At 40.3% G+C, this 17159-nt stretch overlaps 3 protein-coding genes across 6 annotated transcripts; 2 read left to right on the top strand and 1 right to left on the bottom strand.

Annotated features, from left to right (window-relative positions):
• The first annotated feature begins 791 nt into the window (after positions 1–791).
• ddb2 (damage-specific DNA binding protein 2) lies at positions 792–9222 on the top strand. 2 transcript variants are annotated; one of them, XM_047388097.1, is made up of 11 exons: positions 792–951; positions 1027–1168; positions 1254–1363; positions 3074–3265; positions 3738–3904; positions 4979–5078; positions 5971–6148; positions 7101–7246; positions 7450–7605; positions 7691–7736; positions 8778–9222. In XM_047388097.1, the coding sequence occupies exons 2-11, from the start codon at positions 1036–1038 to the stop codon at positions 9026–9028; spliced, it is 1479 nt and encodes a 492-aa protein (XP_047244053.1). In that variant the 5' UTR covers positions 792–951; positions 1027–1035; the 3' UTR covers positions 9029–9222. The 2 variants fall into 2 exon arrangements, with proteins under 2 accessions (XP_047244053.1, XP_047244062.1); XM_047388106.1 differs by lacking the exon at positions 3738–3904 and adding an exon at positions 3434–3579.
• Positions 9136–10869, bottom strand: LOC124882042 (protein FAM180A). Of its 2 annotated transcripts, none has more exons than XM_047388158.1 (3): positions 10008–10869; positions 9766–9830; positions 9136–9665 (listed from the first exon to the last, which is right to left on the bottom strand). In XM_047388158.1, the coding sequence occupies exons 1-3, from the start codon at positions 10072–10074 to the stop codon at positions 9318–9320; spliced, it is 480 nt and encodes a 159-aa protein (XP_047244114.1). In that variant the 5' UTR covers positions 10075–10869; the 3' UTR covers positions 9136–9317. The 2 variants fall into 2 exon arrangements, with proteins under 2 accessions (XP_047244114.1, XP_047244123.1); XM_047388167.1 differs by having other exon boundaries at positions 9766–9827.
• On the top strand, positions 10868–16870 carry kbtbd4 (kelch repeat and BTB (POZ) domain containing 4). 2 transcript variants are annotated; one of them, XM_047388074.1, is made up of 6 exons: positions 10868–10969; positions 11371–11403; positions 12538–13008; positions 13092–13233; positions 13536–13642; positions 15420–16870. In XM_047388074.1, exons 3-6 carry the CDS (start codon positions 12547–12549, stop codon positions 16278–16280), a joined length of 1572 nt encoding a protein of 523 aa, XP_047244030.1. In that variant the 5' UTR covers positions 10868–10969; positions 11371–11403; positions 12538–12546; the 3' UTR covers positions 16281–16870. The 2 variants fall into 2 exon arrangements, with proteins under 2 accessions (XP_047244030.1, XP_047244039.1); XM_047388083.1 differs by lacking the exon at positions 11371–11403 and having other exon boundaries at positions 10887–10969.
• The last annotated feature ends 289 nt before the right edge of the window (positions 16871–17159 follow it).

The following is a 17159-nucleotide window of genomic DNA, read 5'->3' as shown; positions in this document are numbered from 1 at the left end:
TTCTCATCAGGCTAAGTACAGTCCATTGCAAAACACTAGCTTTAGAAGTTTTAAAGAGTAAATTAAGTCAGACATGGTGGTGGTAGCCTCATGTTAAAAGTGTTTTTGTTCCCTAGGGTCAGATGGAATGTGGAGGAATTTGTAGAAAGACGAATGAAGCTAAATACAGGGCAATACTGAAAGAAAACCTGTTAGAGACTGCAGAAGACTTGAGACTGGGGCGGAGAGTCACTTCCCAATGCACGCCATACTTTTCAGATACTTCTTTGCATGTAAAAAAAAACATTTGAGACCCATTTATACTTTTTTGTCCAATTCACAATTCCGCACAACATTGCGTTGGTCTATGACATCAAATCCCAATAAAATATTCAAGTTTGTAGTTAGATCGTTCAAAAATTTGAAAAGTTTCAAGAGGTTTGTTGACATTAGTCATTGTTTTTGTAACGCTGAAATATCAGATTTATTTATGTAATTGTGCACATTGACACATTTAAACCATCTTAGTTTTTCTAGGTTTGCTGCCTTTTTAATGCATTTATTTTTAGAAATCAACCTGTCCAGCTTCAGCTGTTTTTTTATGTGGATCTACCTGTGTCTTTGACAAAGTGAATTATTATTATTATTAGCAACCTCATGGTTAGCAGCGGAGCCAGATTATTAATTTAAAACTAAAACAACGGAACGCATTCGCAATTTAAATTCATGTTAAATAAACACATAACGATGCAATTTTTTATTTTTGTTTCTTCTCAACAGGAAGAGGTTTGGCGTATAAATATTCCTGCATTAACTGTAATGTCAGAAACAGCGCCCCCTATCGTACGCCGTCTATATAACGCATAGGTTACAAAACACAAGCACGCAGCCATTGAAGTCACGTGTTCTGCAGCGTTATGCAAACAGAAGTTCCTGGTGCTGATTTGCAGCAGTTTAAGATCACCGTCACAGGTAAGCAGCAGGTACGAACATCATATTTGAGGGCAGATTGATTGCTGTCGAGTTAAATCATTTCTGATGTAACAGGCTGGCAAAATGAAAAGCAAGCCCACCAAGAGACTAGCAAATGGATCAAAAAGTAAAATGACGAAAAGAGCCGCAGAGGACTCTGGCCTGTCGCCGACTAAAAAACTGCGAGACAAGATAGATGGAGAAACATCCAAAGCAGGTGTGGTGCAGTGATTGGACGGCTTCCAGAGTTGTATCAGAGTTGCTTTAGTTTTGGTGGCTGAATTGTTTTTTTCGTCTTGCAGGACCTCCTTACAGTTCTGCAGGAGCCCAGAGGAAGAATGGCCATGGGAGCATTTTGCACTATATATACAAGAGCACTCTGGGTCAGAGTTTGCACTCTCAGATGAGACGGGTAAACATCCCTGCTTGGTCCAGGATCAAGTAGTGCTGTATATTGTGGTGAAATAAGCTCTAATTTCTCTGAGTGGTCATTTAAAATTGTCGTGTAAAATAGAAAACTTGTCATTAGGATAAAGTGAAGAGCACATTTAGTATTTACACATTTACAGGTTTAAAAATGCAGTTTTAATAGTTAACTACACTTACCAGCCAGTTGATTAAGTACACCTTGCTGGGATCGGGTTGGACCTGCTTTTACTATCAGATCTGCCTTTATTTGTTGTAGCACAGATTCAATAAGGTCAATCAGAAATTTTGGTCCAGATGTACATATTGGCATCAAGCAGTGGCTGCATATCTGTCAGCTACACATCCATGCTGCAAATCTACTGTTCCACTGCATGCCAAACATGCTCTGTTGGATTGAGATCTGGTGACTATGGTGGCCACTGAAGCTCAGTGAACTCATTGACATGTTTAAAATGATTTGAGTTTCATCCTGCTGGAAGTAGCCTTCAGAAGACCCCTTTCTGAGGTCATTAAGAGATAGACATGGTGTCCAACAATACTCAAGATGTCTTTGGCATTAAGTGCCCTAATTGTGGCAAGAAAATATCCCCAACACCATTACACCTCTCTCACAGATGTCGATTCCAAGCAGGATGGATCCATGCTTTTATGTTGGTTACACCAGACTCTCATGCTACCATCTAAATGTCAGAGCTGAAATCGAGACTCGTCGGACCAGGTATTGACACCTGAGGTCCAAACTACACACTACAATGTGTAGTTTGGTTCAGCACAGCGCAGAAAACACTACACAGACCTAAAATCAGACTGTTCATCTCATAATCTGATTGTGTGCCATTCTTTCCTGTCTCCTCTAGCCTTTTTTGTCTGTTTCCTGGAAGTTATTCTCAGCATACAATATGGTGTATCTGGTTCCAATTATAGTGCCTTGCAAAACTATACACACCCTTTAAACTTTTTTAGGTTAGGTCATTTTACAACTACACATTTCGATGTGTTTTATTTGGAATTGATAGCCAACACAAAGTAGTGCATAATAGTGAAGTGGAAGGAAAATAGTTTTCAAATCTCATCCATCTTCCCATCAACTGTGACCAGCCTCCCTGTCTCTGCTGAAGAAAAGCATCCACATAACATAATGCTGGCACCACCATAATTTTCAATGTGGTTTGGGAGTTCAGGGTGATTTGCAGTTGGTTTTCTCATAGTGTTTTGCATGTTGGTCCAAAGGTTCCCCTCTGACCAGAGCATTTTCTTCCTGAGTTCTCAGTGATTTGTCCAAAGCTTGAGGTACTATCTTATAATCCAACCCTTCTTTAAACGTTTCCAAGTCCTTATCTTGACCTGTCTAGTGTGTTCCTTGATCTTCATGAAGCTGATTGTCCCTTAATGTTTTCTAGTAAGTTACTTGCTGGGTGACGTCTGAAAGCAATTGGTTGCATTTGATCTGTCTAAAGGGGGCTGAATACAAATGAATGCAACACTTGTACTTTTTTATGTAACAAAAGGCCTGAAAACCACGAATCCTTTTCCTATCACTTCAGTCATTCACGGCTTTTTGTTGGTCTGTCACATAAAATCCGAAAATATGAATCCTCCTTCAAATTTATGGATCTGCAGTGTGATAAAGCATACTGAATGTCTTATTCTACCTGAAGTTTGGTCATTAAAACTTGTTCTCTATCTCTCGCAGTGTCTCCAGGAGCCCTTCGTTCGATCTCTGTCATCCTATCATTTCCACGGTGCCGGCAGTCCGTTCGACCGCAGGATCACCTGTCTGGAGTGGCACCCCACTCACCCCACCACTGTGGCGGCTGCCTCGAAAGGGGGGGACATTTTTCTGTGGGACTTTGAGAAGTCTGAGAAGAAAAGCTTTATTCGAGGGGTGAGTTGATGCGTGTGGTTTTATCTCAGTAACGAACAGCGTGAGGGGTCCTTCTCACATTTAAAACAATCTGCCATACTTTTGTGGCTGAAGAAAGTTACATTTTGACGTTGATTTGTAGAAGCGTGCCTCTTAGATTCGACAATGTGTTGTTGATTCTCTGCTTAGATGGGGCCTGGAGATTCAGTTACAGACATGAAGTTTAACCTGTTAAATCCCACTCAGCTGTTCACCTCGTCTATGGGAGGTATGACAGCACTCCGAGATTTCAGTGGGACAACCCTAACAGTGTTTGCCAACACAGACACCCTGAAGTAAGATTACGAGCCCTCTTTCTCCATCAGGGTTGAAGGCATCAGTCCAGCATCAGTCTTCTTATCCGGTGGCTCCAACTGATTTAAGCCTTGGCATGTAATAGTCAATCTCTAACTGTGAACCCGTTATAGGCTTGCATGTGTATTTGTGTGTGCAGAACGGAGCAGGAGACTTTATTGGAGGGATGAAGTTTTGCTCCACAGACCTTTCCAGAATTTATGCGGCCTCTGGTGAGGGGACACTGAGCCTGCAGAGCTTTGAGGGCCACACTCCCACCCTACTGTCCAGAACTCAAGACTGTGGTCATGATCACCACAATGTTTGGTGAGAAAACTGGAAAGAAGACTGATGCTTGACGGTGACTTAAACATCTGCAGTTATAGTGCCTTCAAAAGGGGCTATAAGCATTAAGCTGTTTCTGTTTTCTCATATTACAACCACAAGCCTCTGTATTTTTGGGGGAGTGATTTTATTTGATAAACTAGTTGTGTCCAAATGTAAAATTGTCAATGTTATTTATATAGTCAGTCATTTTCTACCGCTTATTCCATAGTGGGTCGCGGGGGAGCTGGTGCCTATCTCCAGCTGTCTATGGGCGAGAGGCGGGGTACACCCTGAACAGGTCGCCAGTCCATCGCAGGGCAACACACAAACAACCACACACGCACTCATTCATACACCTAAGGTCAATTTAGAGTGACCAATTAACCTAACAGGCATATCTTTGGACTGTGGGAGGAAGCTGGAGTACCTGGTGAGAACCCATGCATGCACGGGGAGAACATGCAAACTCCATGCAGAAAGACCCCCGGCCAGGAATCAAACCCAGCTGTGAAGGTCTCCGAAGTTTATTAGAGAACATTAGTGAACAAGCCGCATCATGAAGACCAAGGAAATGTTGAAGACAGGTCAGGGAGATAGCTGGAACAGGTTATAAATTCCATTTCTCCGTCAGAAATGGAAAACATTGAGATTTGTGGATGTAATGTGAAAATGTTCAAGTTGTATGAATATTTTTGCAAGGCACTGAACTTCCCTGTATATTCTTATGCAGATAGTTTTGCATTTTTTGCTGTAAAATCTATCCAAAGTCAGTTTGTTTATAAGTTTTTTTTTTTGTGTGTCTAAAAGTCATTTGCTAAAGCTCAGACCAAATACGTTCATTCAATTGTTTGGAATAAGCAAATAACACAAGTCTGATTAAGTACAAAAGTATAAAGATGTTGGTTGGGGGGGTGGAATGCCACACGATCGAGTAGACCTTTTTTAAATTTTGAACTTTCTAAATGGCTGTAATATTTTTAAAGATGATTTATCACGTTATCAGTCACACCATAGTATTTTGTTCGCTGCTTATGACATATATCCTCTAAATGGACATTCTTATTTTTTTCCCAGCTTTTGGTACTGTTGCGTCGATGTGTCTGTGAGTCGACAGATGCTTGTGACTGGGGACAACGTGGGAGAGCTCATACTTCTGGGTCTGGACGGGCAAAAGGTGCTTCAGCTAGAAGCAAAAAGTCGTTTCTTTACACCATTTAACACCAGTCTTAACTTCTAAGAATCTTTTTTTTTATATATGCTCTAAATGAGTTGGAGTTGAAGATTTATTTAGGGCAAAAAGACTAAAGGCGTTAAAGGTCCGGAGTTGGCAAAGACTAAATCAACAGTTTTGTTTATGCTCAGAAAGAAGGAAGAAACCTGGTGAAATCAAAGTTAATATTACTCCCAGTCGGAAGAATCATGTTGGTTCTGTTAAAAACTGACTTTAAACCTAAAAGAACAGGTATGAATAATTCTGGTATTTTTGTTGCCAAGAGACTCATTAGAAGGGTCTACCTCAAGATTCAAACCACTTCTAACATTTAATAACTTTGATGAGCAGAAAAGCCAGGTATTAAAGATTAACTTAGTAAATTAGACTGCTGAACGGCAGCTGAAATGTCTAGTAGTATACAGTAGCTCTCAAGAGTGAATGCACCCCTAACATTTCTGTAAATATTTCATTATATCTTTACATGGGACAACACTGATGATATACTTTGATACAATGTAAAGTAGTCAGTGTAAAGTTGTGTACATCCTCTCAAAATAACTCGACACACAGCCATTAATATCTAAACCACTGGCAACAAAAGTGAGAACACCTCTTAGGTTTTTTTATTTTTATGAACGTACCTAGGAAAACAGACTATGGAATGAATCAGTTTAATTTGGATAAAATGTTAAAGCTTGCACTTATTTCTCACTCTGGCAGAGTACTGACAGGTTTGATGATGATTTTTTTTTTTCCTGCTGTAAACTACTGTCAATAACTGTTTTCTATATGGAAGAGTAGAAAAAGATTGTGTATTCATATTCCTGATGCCTTCGGTCCGTTTAATTTTTAGATTTTCAGCAGCAAGTTGCACAAAGCCAAAGTGACACATGCAGAGTTTAACTCCCGATGCGACTGGTTGCTGGCGACGGCCTCGGTTGATCACACGGTGAAGCTTTGGGACCTGAGGAACATCAAGGACAAGAAGAGCTTCCTCCACGAACTGCCTCACGAGAGAGCTGTCAACTCAGGTTCGAATTCTCCTCTTTTGAAAAAATTATCTTTAGCTTAATAAAAATCTTCAGGCTTCAGAACACTTGCAGTAACAAGTTAGAGCAGAAAAAATCTAAACTAAAAACATAAAGAACAGTGGAAACAGCTCACAGTTGAGTAGAATTTTATGCCATAAGAGATTTTATTCTACATGCAGATGACAGAAAAAAAGCCTTAGAAAGTTTCACAAATGTTTCAGACTGATGAAAACATTTGTAATTGCCAAAAAATACCTTCACCCAGTAGTTTGGTGACTGCCTTATTTTTCATACTTATTAAGGTTCTGGAACATCGAATCAGCAAAGTTCTAGTTCTGCTTATTTGAAACGTCCCCAACACGTATATATTTCAGCTGTGTGACTTAGGTTTTTTTTCCCCTGGAACTTAATTTTCCAGACCTTATATGTTACCCTGACCGTCGGTCTGTGTCTGCTGACCCTTAGAGGGTGACTGCTGTTTCCAGACAGTTGCTGCTTTTATCGTTAGTAATTGGAGCAAAGAAAAAATTGTAAACTCAGACCCATAAAGTCATATTGCTGTTGTTTCATAACAATTGTTATGTCTCTCTTTAGTGAAGCATTTAGCAAATAGAAATACTTTTGATAATCCCAAATTAACTAAAAATTTAAAAGGTTTGTCTTTTTATACAGTGCATGTAAATGGATGGATTCCAGCTTTCTTTACAGCAAATACCTTAAGTCCCTTTTAAAAAAAAAAAAAAAGAAGCTTGTGGTCACAATTAATGGCTCTGAATAATGATGAAATATAAGAGATGAGAACAGATAGTTTAAAGAAGTGGGAGTTGGGACTTTATTAGGAGATAAAAACCTAAAAGAACATCAGATCTCTCTTAACTTCCATTGTTTTTGTTGTAAAACGAAATGATCATTGATCACTTCTGTTAATCTTCTGTTTGATGGGTCTCTGCAGCCTATTTCAACCCTCTGGACTGCTCCAAGCTGCTCACCACAGACCAGCACGACCAGATCCGCGTGTACTCGTCCTGTGACTGGTCGAAGCCTCAGCACATCATCCAGCACCCACACAGACAGTTCCAGCACCTCACTCCCATCAAGGTTGGTTGCCTCTCTTCAGGTTTAATGGGAGTAAAAGCAGAATATAACAAATCCTTTTTTATGACAATTTTATCCAATTTCCATCTGGTTTTACACGTAAAAATCTCATTTTCAGCACCACTGATATAGAAATATGAAAGAAGTAATTTGTTTGAACTAGAGTCTATTTGTGACAACAGAATACTGATCCGATTGTTCTGTAGGCCACATGGCATCCCCTGCATGACCTGATTGTGGTGGGGCGTTACCCGGATGACCGCGTCTGTCCTGGAGATCAGAGAACCATTGACCTCTTTGACTCCAACAGTGGGGAGCTGGTGTTTCAGATGTATGATTCCACTGCCTCAGGGATCAAATCTGTAAATATCATTTTATTTAAATATAAGCAAGTTAAAATGAGCTCCAATACTGCACTCATTAAACCGAGGGACTCTGTTTTTACAGATCAACAAGTTCAGTCCGATGGGCGACGTCATCGGATCTGGAATGGGTGAGTTTGTTGAACCTGAATCAGATCAGTTAAGGTGCCTTGTGAAGGTTTTATACTCCGTTACCTTTCTCACATTTTGTCACGTTACAGCTAGAAAACTCCATGGTATTTTATTGGGATATTTTTTGTGATGCAGCAACAAAAAGCAGTAGATAATTGTGAAGGAAAACGATAAGTGGTTTGCAAATGCAGAAACTTAACATGTGTATTTTTTATTTGGGTCTGGACTTTAATTGAGGCAGTCTAACACATGAATAGGGTTTAATCTAAACCACTCTGTCTATGCCATTTGTAGCCATTGTCATCCACCCCAGTCTCAAGTCTTTTGCAGCCTCTCGCAGATTTTCTGCCCTTTATTTAGTTTTATCCATTACCTGATCTACTTCCCTGTCCTTGTTGAAGAAAAGCCTACACACACACAGTATAATGCTGCCTCCATTGCTGTTTTGTTCAGAGTGATGTGAAGGATTAGATCTTTGCTCTGATGGTGTTTAGCATGCAGGCCACGTAGTTTAATTTTGTTCTGATCTGACCAGAGCCCCTCAATTCATATTTTTGCTGTTTCCTACTTGGCCTGTAACAAACTGCAAACAGAACTTCTAACGTCTTACTTTTAACAGTGGTCTTTCTTTTGGCCACTCTTCAGGAAGCCCGGATTTGTGGAGTGCACAACTAATATTGTCTGTCGACATGTTCTCTGCAGCTCCTCCAGAGTTACCATAGGCCTCTTGGTTGTTCTCATGTTAATGTTCTCCTTAGGTTACTTCTGTAGGCAGCTGTTTGCACTGGATTTTATTTAAGGGTATTGGAGTAAGGTGGGATGATACACGCCACACTTTTCAGATTTGTATTAGTAAAACATTTTGAAAATCATGTATAATCCTTCCATTTCACAATTCTGTTCTCTCTTGTGTTTTTATACCATATAGGGTCCTAGTAAATACATTGTGGCTTGTGAAGTGTAACATGAATAAATGTAAAATAGGTTAAGGGGTATAAATAGTTTATTAAACAATAAAACTGTGTTCTGATCGCTCTCAGGTGTAACACTACTGATCTGGGACCACGATGAGTCGTTTGTCAGCGACCGACACAAACCGCTTGAGGAAACATCAGCTTCAGCGGAAGGGTTAAGAGGTCAGCGAAGGAATCAGCAGCGCTCTAGCAGAGACCGGAGGGGTCTGGCTGGGGATGCAAACCTGAAGAAAAAGCTAGCTTCTCTGGAAGAAAGGGAGACCAAAACCAAAACCAGGTGCACCAAACAAAAACAAACTCAGATGAGGAAGAAGTAAACTGTCAGAGAACTAAAATATTTACAATTTTTCTGTACATTTCTCTATTACTGGTTGTGTTTCTAAGATCAGGGATTGTTTGCATGTTCAAAAAATGTTCTTGATACTTTTATATGAACCATTTATATTTAAAGGGCTGTGTACATTTTCCCAGCACTTTTTCTACTGTAAAACAATAAATATCCTTATTCATACATTGTTGGTTATTTCGTTGGAAAATCTTTGCATATATATATAATTTTAAGATCCAAGCCTGCAAAAAAAAAATGCACACACCTTGATGGTTTCTTTAAGTATAATTGAAGAGAAAACCTCCCCGTAATTCGTAGGCGGTGACGTTTGCCAGCTGGAGGAGCACTCCACCCCAGGCTTCTCGCTCCTCTTTGCTCCTCTGTACCCCAGCCTGCAGAGCAGCGTACACCATGCTCAGAACCAGGTTCTTAAACTGTTCCTGAGTCAGAGGCGTCTTCTGTCGAGCCTCCAGTCTTTGTACCATAAGCTCCATTGAGCTCTGATGTTTTGGAATGCCGTCATTGATCTGAGACAGGAATTCCCGCCCTTTCCTCATCGATGCCAGCTCCTCGTCAAGCAGGAACACGTTGTTATCCGGGTTTATCTTCACCCCACCCAGCAAAAACTGGATGCAGAATATGAAAGAAAAGGTTTTGTCCATGTAGAAGAAACAGCATAAATACTTTAGGTATCTGGAAGTGTGTTGAAGTCAGATATAAAGGTACCTCAAACATCAAGTTTCCATCAGAGAGAGACGAGGCAGCCGTTGCAGGATCTGGACCTATGCCTGCTGCCACGTGTGAAGAAGGAAAAATTGTAATACACTTTAAATTAGTCACTGTCGAAAATCGAGCTGATCTGCCATTATAGCTGACATTGCTTCAGTATCAACAATGCACACTGGACAACATATTAACTACTTTAATGTAGCAACATATAAGATACCAGAATTCCTGTTTTTACTCACCATGCAGCACTTGATCAAGCCAAAGTCCCAGAATAATTGGGAGCCAGAGTTTTAGTTGTGCATTCATGCTTCTCTCGTTTAGAACAAAAATAGGAAAAGCAACATCTCTCTTACCTCTGTACTCTAAAATGCCTGCTGAATACCACACATTTTTCCAACTTGGAAAAAGGCAGCAGAGGCCAGATAGCTCATCTGCTATGAGTATATTTTGTGGAAATGTTTTTTAATATGAACCTTTTACCTTGCAAAACTCACACAGGCAAATATTTTTTCCCTATTCAAGTACAAAAAACATTAAATACATCACAAAGACTAAATGCTTAACTTTTGTTGCACAGTCTTGTTCTTTCTTTATTCCATGGCCTTACCTGTAACACCTGGACATGGCTAAAACTGGATCAAAACGAAAAAGTCTCACCCACTCTTACTTTATTTGAATACCAAATGCAGATCTGCAAGGAAAATCTGAATTTTTTTAGTTTTCGTTTTTAGATTGTAAAAAACATCACGTGGAAATTTGACTGAAGGAAGCAGTCCCGGATGATTTGTTTGAAGTCACAATATCGTGAAGGTTTGAATGAAGGTCCAAGTGCAGGGAATAATCTGAATAGGACCTCTCAGATTGACCTCCAGGGCAGTGGCCACCACTACAAAATTGCTACTGTGCCTCTGTGCTCAATGGGACTTTCAAAGCAGCAGAAATTGTTCGGTATCCTTCCCCAGATTTGTGCCTCAAGACAATCCTGTCTCAGATCTACAGGCAGTTACTTTGACTTCATTATTGGTGTTTGCACTCTGACATGCACTGTGGGGCCTTATATAAACAGGTATGTACCTTTCCTAATCATGTCCAATCAACTGAATTTACCACAGCTGGACTACATTTAAGCTGTAGAAACATCAACAAGGATGATCAGTAGAAACAATATGCACCTCAGCTCAATTTGGATCTTCATGGCAAAGTCTGTTAATATTTACATATATGTGATTTAGTAAATGTGAGATAACTATATGATTTTAATTACAAATTCAATTTGTTTACACCATTTTCCCTTTGATTACTGCTCTGTTGTATAAACTGTATTAACATTTCTCATTCAACTATTCCAACTCCTGCTTAAATATTCATAATTCTATGTTATAATTACAGTTTGTGTTATACATCAAAGCATTTATAGTATCATTTCATTGTATGTAGTCATTAAGGTGTTTAATATGTATATATATATATATAAATTTGACAAGTTTTTCATTTGTTGGACTGAATAAGAAACTGCAGGGACAAAGGTCTGCCACACGAGGGCAGTAAGCATTTGATGTCTTTTTGTACAACAACTGTGTTTACTTCCGGTGAACCGTTTAGCTGTCTCTGAATGCTGCAGCAGTGCATATAAAGGTAGCGTATCTGCACGTTTGTCACATTTGTTACATGATCATTTGTCTAGTTCTAAGTTTTCTTCAGAATATTTGAGTAGAACTTTTAGTAGACGAATTAGCAGGCGGCTTGCTGCTGTGGGCGCTAACTGCAGTCAAACATAACAGCACAGCTAGCGATAGCCTTAGCTTAGCCAATTAGCATCTGGAGTCACTTGTCGTTTTCAGGTTTCTGCTGTCATGTCAAAGACTATTAGAAAAAATGTATAAAGTGAACGAATTAATTTAATTCATTGTTTAAAATGTCTCATTTTATTTAAAAGACTTTTGAACGGTAGGTGCCCATTTTTGCAAAAACACTGATGCAGAATTTAATAAAGAATATGTAATTTAATATCCAAATTAGGAATTTATGCTCAGTGAGTGACCACATGACACTGCTCGTTTACATAGCTTTATAAGCAAAAATAAACCAACAGCCTTCACTCACACATATTTTAACAGCAGACACTATAAAAACAGAATTAACGTTTACAACATCCTATTCAACCCATCGCACAAGGCTTGTCAAGTTTTAAAGAAATACTTTAATAAATAGATGATCAAATAAAACATCTAATTAGGAAAAAAAAGGTTTTACTTTTTATACCTGCTGATCAGAGAAAGGTAACATTTAAAACCTGTTGCATCAGTGTTTGTCAAGGAAAATATCTGATTACTTTTGGTATGAAGGACCCTTGCATCCTGTTGTTTTAAGTGCCAGGGAGCAGTATCTTCTACCTGAGAATTAAAAGTAAAGACTGAATGTTTTTATCAGCTAAAATACTTCCTGTTCTGTTAAGAGGTCACAGTGCATATATGTGTTCTAAGTTATTTAGATGGATGCTGAACAGTTTACTGGGGTTAGGATTAACATATTGGACCGATATCGATGTCAACATGAAATGAAACTGGCCTTTTCAGAAAATAAAGCATTTATTGTCCTACTTCAAGCTGTTCTGTTGAAAATTCCAAGCCATCTTTTTAATGTTTGCTTACTATTGCACTAATTAACATTTTCTCTAATCCAGAGTTAATTTAAGAACTGTGAGAATATTTTCCCCAATAATCCAGAGTTTAACTGTAAACATTTGCTTTGTTGTTTTGAATGTGACAGGCAGTAAAGATGGAGTCCAGTGAGGAGGGCGGCGTCAGTGTCCGAGGCTGTGTCGGAGAGGAGAATTACTTCATTGGATACACCTTCACTGACCGCTCTCATTCCAGCCGCGTAGTGAAGAGCATCATGGACCTGTGCCTAGAGGACGGCCTGTTTGCAGATGTTACCATCAACGTGGACGACAAGCAGTTTCACCTGCACCGGCTGGTTCTGTCAGCGCAGAGCAGTTTCTTCCGCTCCATGTTCACCTCCAACCTCAAAGAGTCCCACAACCGCTCAATCGAGCTTAAGGATGTAAGCGCCTCTGTCTTCCAGCTGCTGATCGACTACATCTACCACGGCACCATTAAACTGCGGGTGGAGGAGCTGCAGGACACTTATGAGATGGCGGACATGTACCAGCTGACGGCTCTGTTTGAGGAATGCTCCCGCTTCCTCTCGCGGACGGTGGAGGTCAAGAACTGCTTACAGGTGATTTATTGTCTTTCGCTGGAGTAACAGGCCACACTGTTATAGAACATTTATGCTGAATCTTTTTCTGTTTTTTTGTCTAGGTGATGTGGCTTGCAGACAGACACAGTGACCAGGAGTTGTATACTGCAGCCAAGCAGTGTGCTAAAATCCACCTCGCTCAACTCTATCAGACAGAAGAATATCTCAGTCTGCCTCTCTGTCTGCTGCTGGATATCATCAAGGGTATTGCCTGTCAATAAATACATTTTAATAAGTTAAACCTTTTAGGTTTTCATTTACCTTCTATTTAAAACATGTACAGAAATCCTTAAGGTCCAAATACAATGTAAATCCATCCACATTTTCCAGTCTTTTCTTATTTGAAAGGAAAATAAATCTTGCAAATTTTGCGGCCAACTAATCAGCAATAGGTGTTCTGACTTTGCTTCTAAAATGTCCTTTTAAACCATACAGGAAAATTGAGGTTGAATTTCATAAACTTCTGTTTATCAACATTGTTCAAAATACTTTTTCTTTGTGTTTAGATGGAGTTCCCAGCTCCCAGAATCCATTGATGGCCATCGAGTCGTGGATAAACCATAACAAGGTTGAGAGAGAGGAGTTCTCCTGCCTCCTCCAGGAGAATCTGAAGGTAAAATTTGAAGACCGGCCAATCAGGCTTTTCTTGGCCAGTCCTGATTTCCATTTTTTTCTGGTCTTGCTTGCCAATTACAGGTATCTATTTAAGGCATCTTTTCTTTCTTTAATTAATAAATGTAACTCAACATTTAAATGTGTCAGACATTGATCAAGAAGATGTCCCATCATGGAGCTAGTTAATTTGAAAACAACAAAAAATAAATGAAACACAAACTCATTCCTGTGCATACATCAAGGCGTATGTCGCTAAACTTTGTCTGATTTTTACCAGACTCAAAACAACATGAATCGAAAAATGAACTGTTTGTTGCTACATTTACAGGCATAAAAACGTGGGAATGTTCAGTGTTGATGCATTTGAACAGAAAAAGAATTCAGATATTTTTTTTTCTTCAACTGTTTGATCACTGATTAGAGTTGATCAAGAGAAAATTGTTTGATTTTGATCGCTGGCCACTAGTTCTCTATAAACATTGTTTTTTTTTTTTCAATGCATGTGTTAATAATTAACAATAAGATTCACACTGGCAACATGGAAAGGACATGAACATGTTGTCAAAGAAGATGTACCGTATTTTCCGCACTATAAGGCGCACTTAAAAACCATTAATTTTCTCAACAAATGACAGTGCGCCTTGTAATCCGGAGCGCCTTATATATGGATCAATTGGTTAATTGGTTGATCCATACTGGTTGTACACGGCGCTCTGTCAAAATGTTTCAGTACGACTGGTAAACTACAAAGCCGCACCGCTTGCAGCATTACGGCTACCGTAGTCAGGGGCGTCGCTGAAGTAATAGCGGTAAACATCTGTACTGTGCTTACTCCTAGTCCAACACCACTTGTGTGTGTATAACGTTTGAATGTACTGTTGCAGGAATTGCCTGAACTATATGTGATTAGAAGCTCAGTGTGTGGGGTGTATGTTTCGTGTGTGTATGGAAGATGTTGACATTACTCCTCCGGACAGAGGTGGCGCTGTGTGCTGCCGTAGCTGAGAATCAAGAGTGAAGGAGTGACGTCGGTATTATTGTGTGTGTGGGGTGGGTAGAGACGGCGACTGGAGCAGCGGTGTATGAGTCTGTAAGCCCTGTGTTTTTACGTGCTGCAAAGTCATTAAAAAGAACCCCAAATCTCGTCAACAACTCAGTGTTTTGATGCTGTTTCTTCATGCTCAACTCAGCAACGTATGAGTGAGGGAGTTAACCCCGAGGAAACTAGTAACTTCGGCCCTGGAGAAAGCGTCTCCCCTGTGTCATCAGACTACGGTCAGGGGACAAAAACAGGAAAGGTTAACAATACTAACGTTTGATTTCAACTTCAACTTCATAGACTCCAATGCATTCCTAACTATTGGCTCTATTCAATAGATTTCTATGTAGAGGAGACCTTACCATGAGAGTGAATGGAGTTATCAGAACGCTGGTTTGTAGTGTATTAATAAAGTTTAACTGACTGACTTATCTGACTGTTTTGTTGACATTCTCTTTAGCACAGCTCCATCTAGTGGATGCATAACGCAACCCCAGTCAAACGTTTGACTGCAGTAGCTTCTATTCTATGCGCCTTATAATCCGGTGCGCCTTATAGTGCGGAAAATACGGTACTAAATATAACTTTTTAGTGTTTATCATATGGAAAATGGTGAATCCTCACAGTGTGTGCTTTCAATTTTCCTTTTTTCTGCAGAATGTTTTAGTAATATTATCAACTGTACTTCCTCTGTACTTATTTCTGTCATGGACGTCTCTCTCTGGGTCGTTCTCAGGAAATCGGGGAGAACGTCCACATTTATCTGATTGGTAAAGAGGAGACCAGGACTCACTCTCTTGCTGTGTCGCTGCATTGTGACGAGGACGATGCGATCAGTGTGAGCGGCCAGAACAGTCTGTGCCATCAGATCACCGCCGCCTGTAAACACGGCGGGGACTTGTACGTGGTAGGGGGGTCCATCCCCCGCCGTATGTGGAAGTGCAATATGCACACCATGGACTGGGATCGCTGCGCACCATTGCCCAGAGATCGCCTTCACCACACCATGGTGTCTGTGGCGTCTGAGGACACCATCTACTCCCTGGGAGGCAAGACGCTGCAGGACACACTGTCGAACGCCATCATTTTCTACACAGTGAAGGACAACGTGTGGACAGAGACCAGCCAATTGGACACCGCCGTGTCCGGAGCCGCTGGCGTCAACCTGGGAGGCACCATCTACCTGCTCGGAGGGGAGGAAAATGACATGGACTTCTTCACTAAGCCGTCCCGTCTCATTCAGTGCTTTGACACGTCCTCTCAGAAGTGCCAGATCAAGCCCTACATGCTGCCATTCGCAGGCTGCATGCATGCCGCCGTCCACATGGATGTGATCTTTATTGTCGCAGAAGGAGACTCACTGGTGTGCTACAACCCTCTGCTGGAGAGTTTCACGCGCCTGCGCTTCCCCGAGGCCTGGAGCTGCATCCCTTCGCTGTGGAAGGTGGCCAGCTGTAACGGCTGCATATACGTCTTCAGAGACAAATGTAAGAAAGGTGACGCTAATACGTTAAAGTTTAACCCGGCCACATCTGTGGTCTCGGTTATCAGAGGTATAAAGATCCTCCTGACGAACTGGCAGTTTGTACTGGCCTAAGCTGTCCTGTGGATTTTCACCCTGTGGTCCTCAATCATCAATGAATCTAAGTAACAGACTTTGGTAAGACTTAGTGGCTTCAGATCTGCTCAAAACCTATCCAGTCAGCTGTGTCAGCCATTCCAGCGTGGTGGAAACCAAAATGTCAGCCGTGTCTGTGAGCTGCTTCTGTTCTGGTGTCCCATCTCTTAGCCGAGGAGTGAATTTGTGGTAACGCTTGTGACCCAGTGGTGAACAAAGCTGTTGTTTCCTGTGCACTGCTCGTATATTAACATGCATGAACTGCTTTAGTGTACTGGTCAGTAAAAACGCCTCACAGCGTTGTAATCGTCATGCTGCTGAAACCGGCTAAACATTCACTGTGTCTGTAAACATAATATCAGAGAATGTTTTGTATATTTTCTTTCAACAATTGTTTTATGTACACAGTACTGGTTCATGTTGATGTAATATGATAAATGTTAAAACCTATTGGTAAACATTCGAAATCTTCAGGTAATGGTGGATGTTGTTAAAATCTGTCAAAAAGGACATAACTTCAAAGAAATTACAGTGCCTTGTAAAATTAATTATACTTGTTGAACGATAAACATGATCGGTGTATTTTATTGAGATTTTATGTGACAGGCCACCACAGAGTGTTAGTATTTGGTTTCCTGCTGAATTACAGGAGGAGCGAGAGAGACTTCAGATTATTAAGATCATTCAGCTTTGCTGGAATTTATTATGAAACATGATTTCCCAGTCAGACAACTCAATCTAGTTAAAAACAAGACTATTAACCAAATGAGGGCTTTTTAAACTCTTCTTGAGGCTAATTCTACTTCAACAAAAGTAGTAGGTAATTAAGTGGAGGTAACATGATACACGTTTTCTGTT

Source organism: Girardinichthys multiradiatus, chromosome 2, assembly GCF_021462225.1.
Source record: "Girardinichthys multiradiatus isolate DD_20200921_A chromosome 2, DD_fGirMul_XY1, whole genome shotgun sequence".
Classification (NCBI taxonomy): Eukaryota; Metazoa; Chordata; class Actinopteri; order Cyprinodontiformes; family Goodeidae; genus Girardinichthys; species Girardinichthys multiradiatus.
The sequence above is the reverse complement of the archived record's forward strand: the minus strand, read 5'-3'. Positions and strand labels throughout refer to the sequence as shown.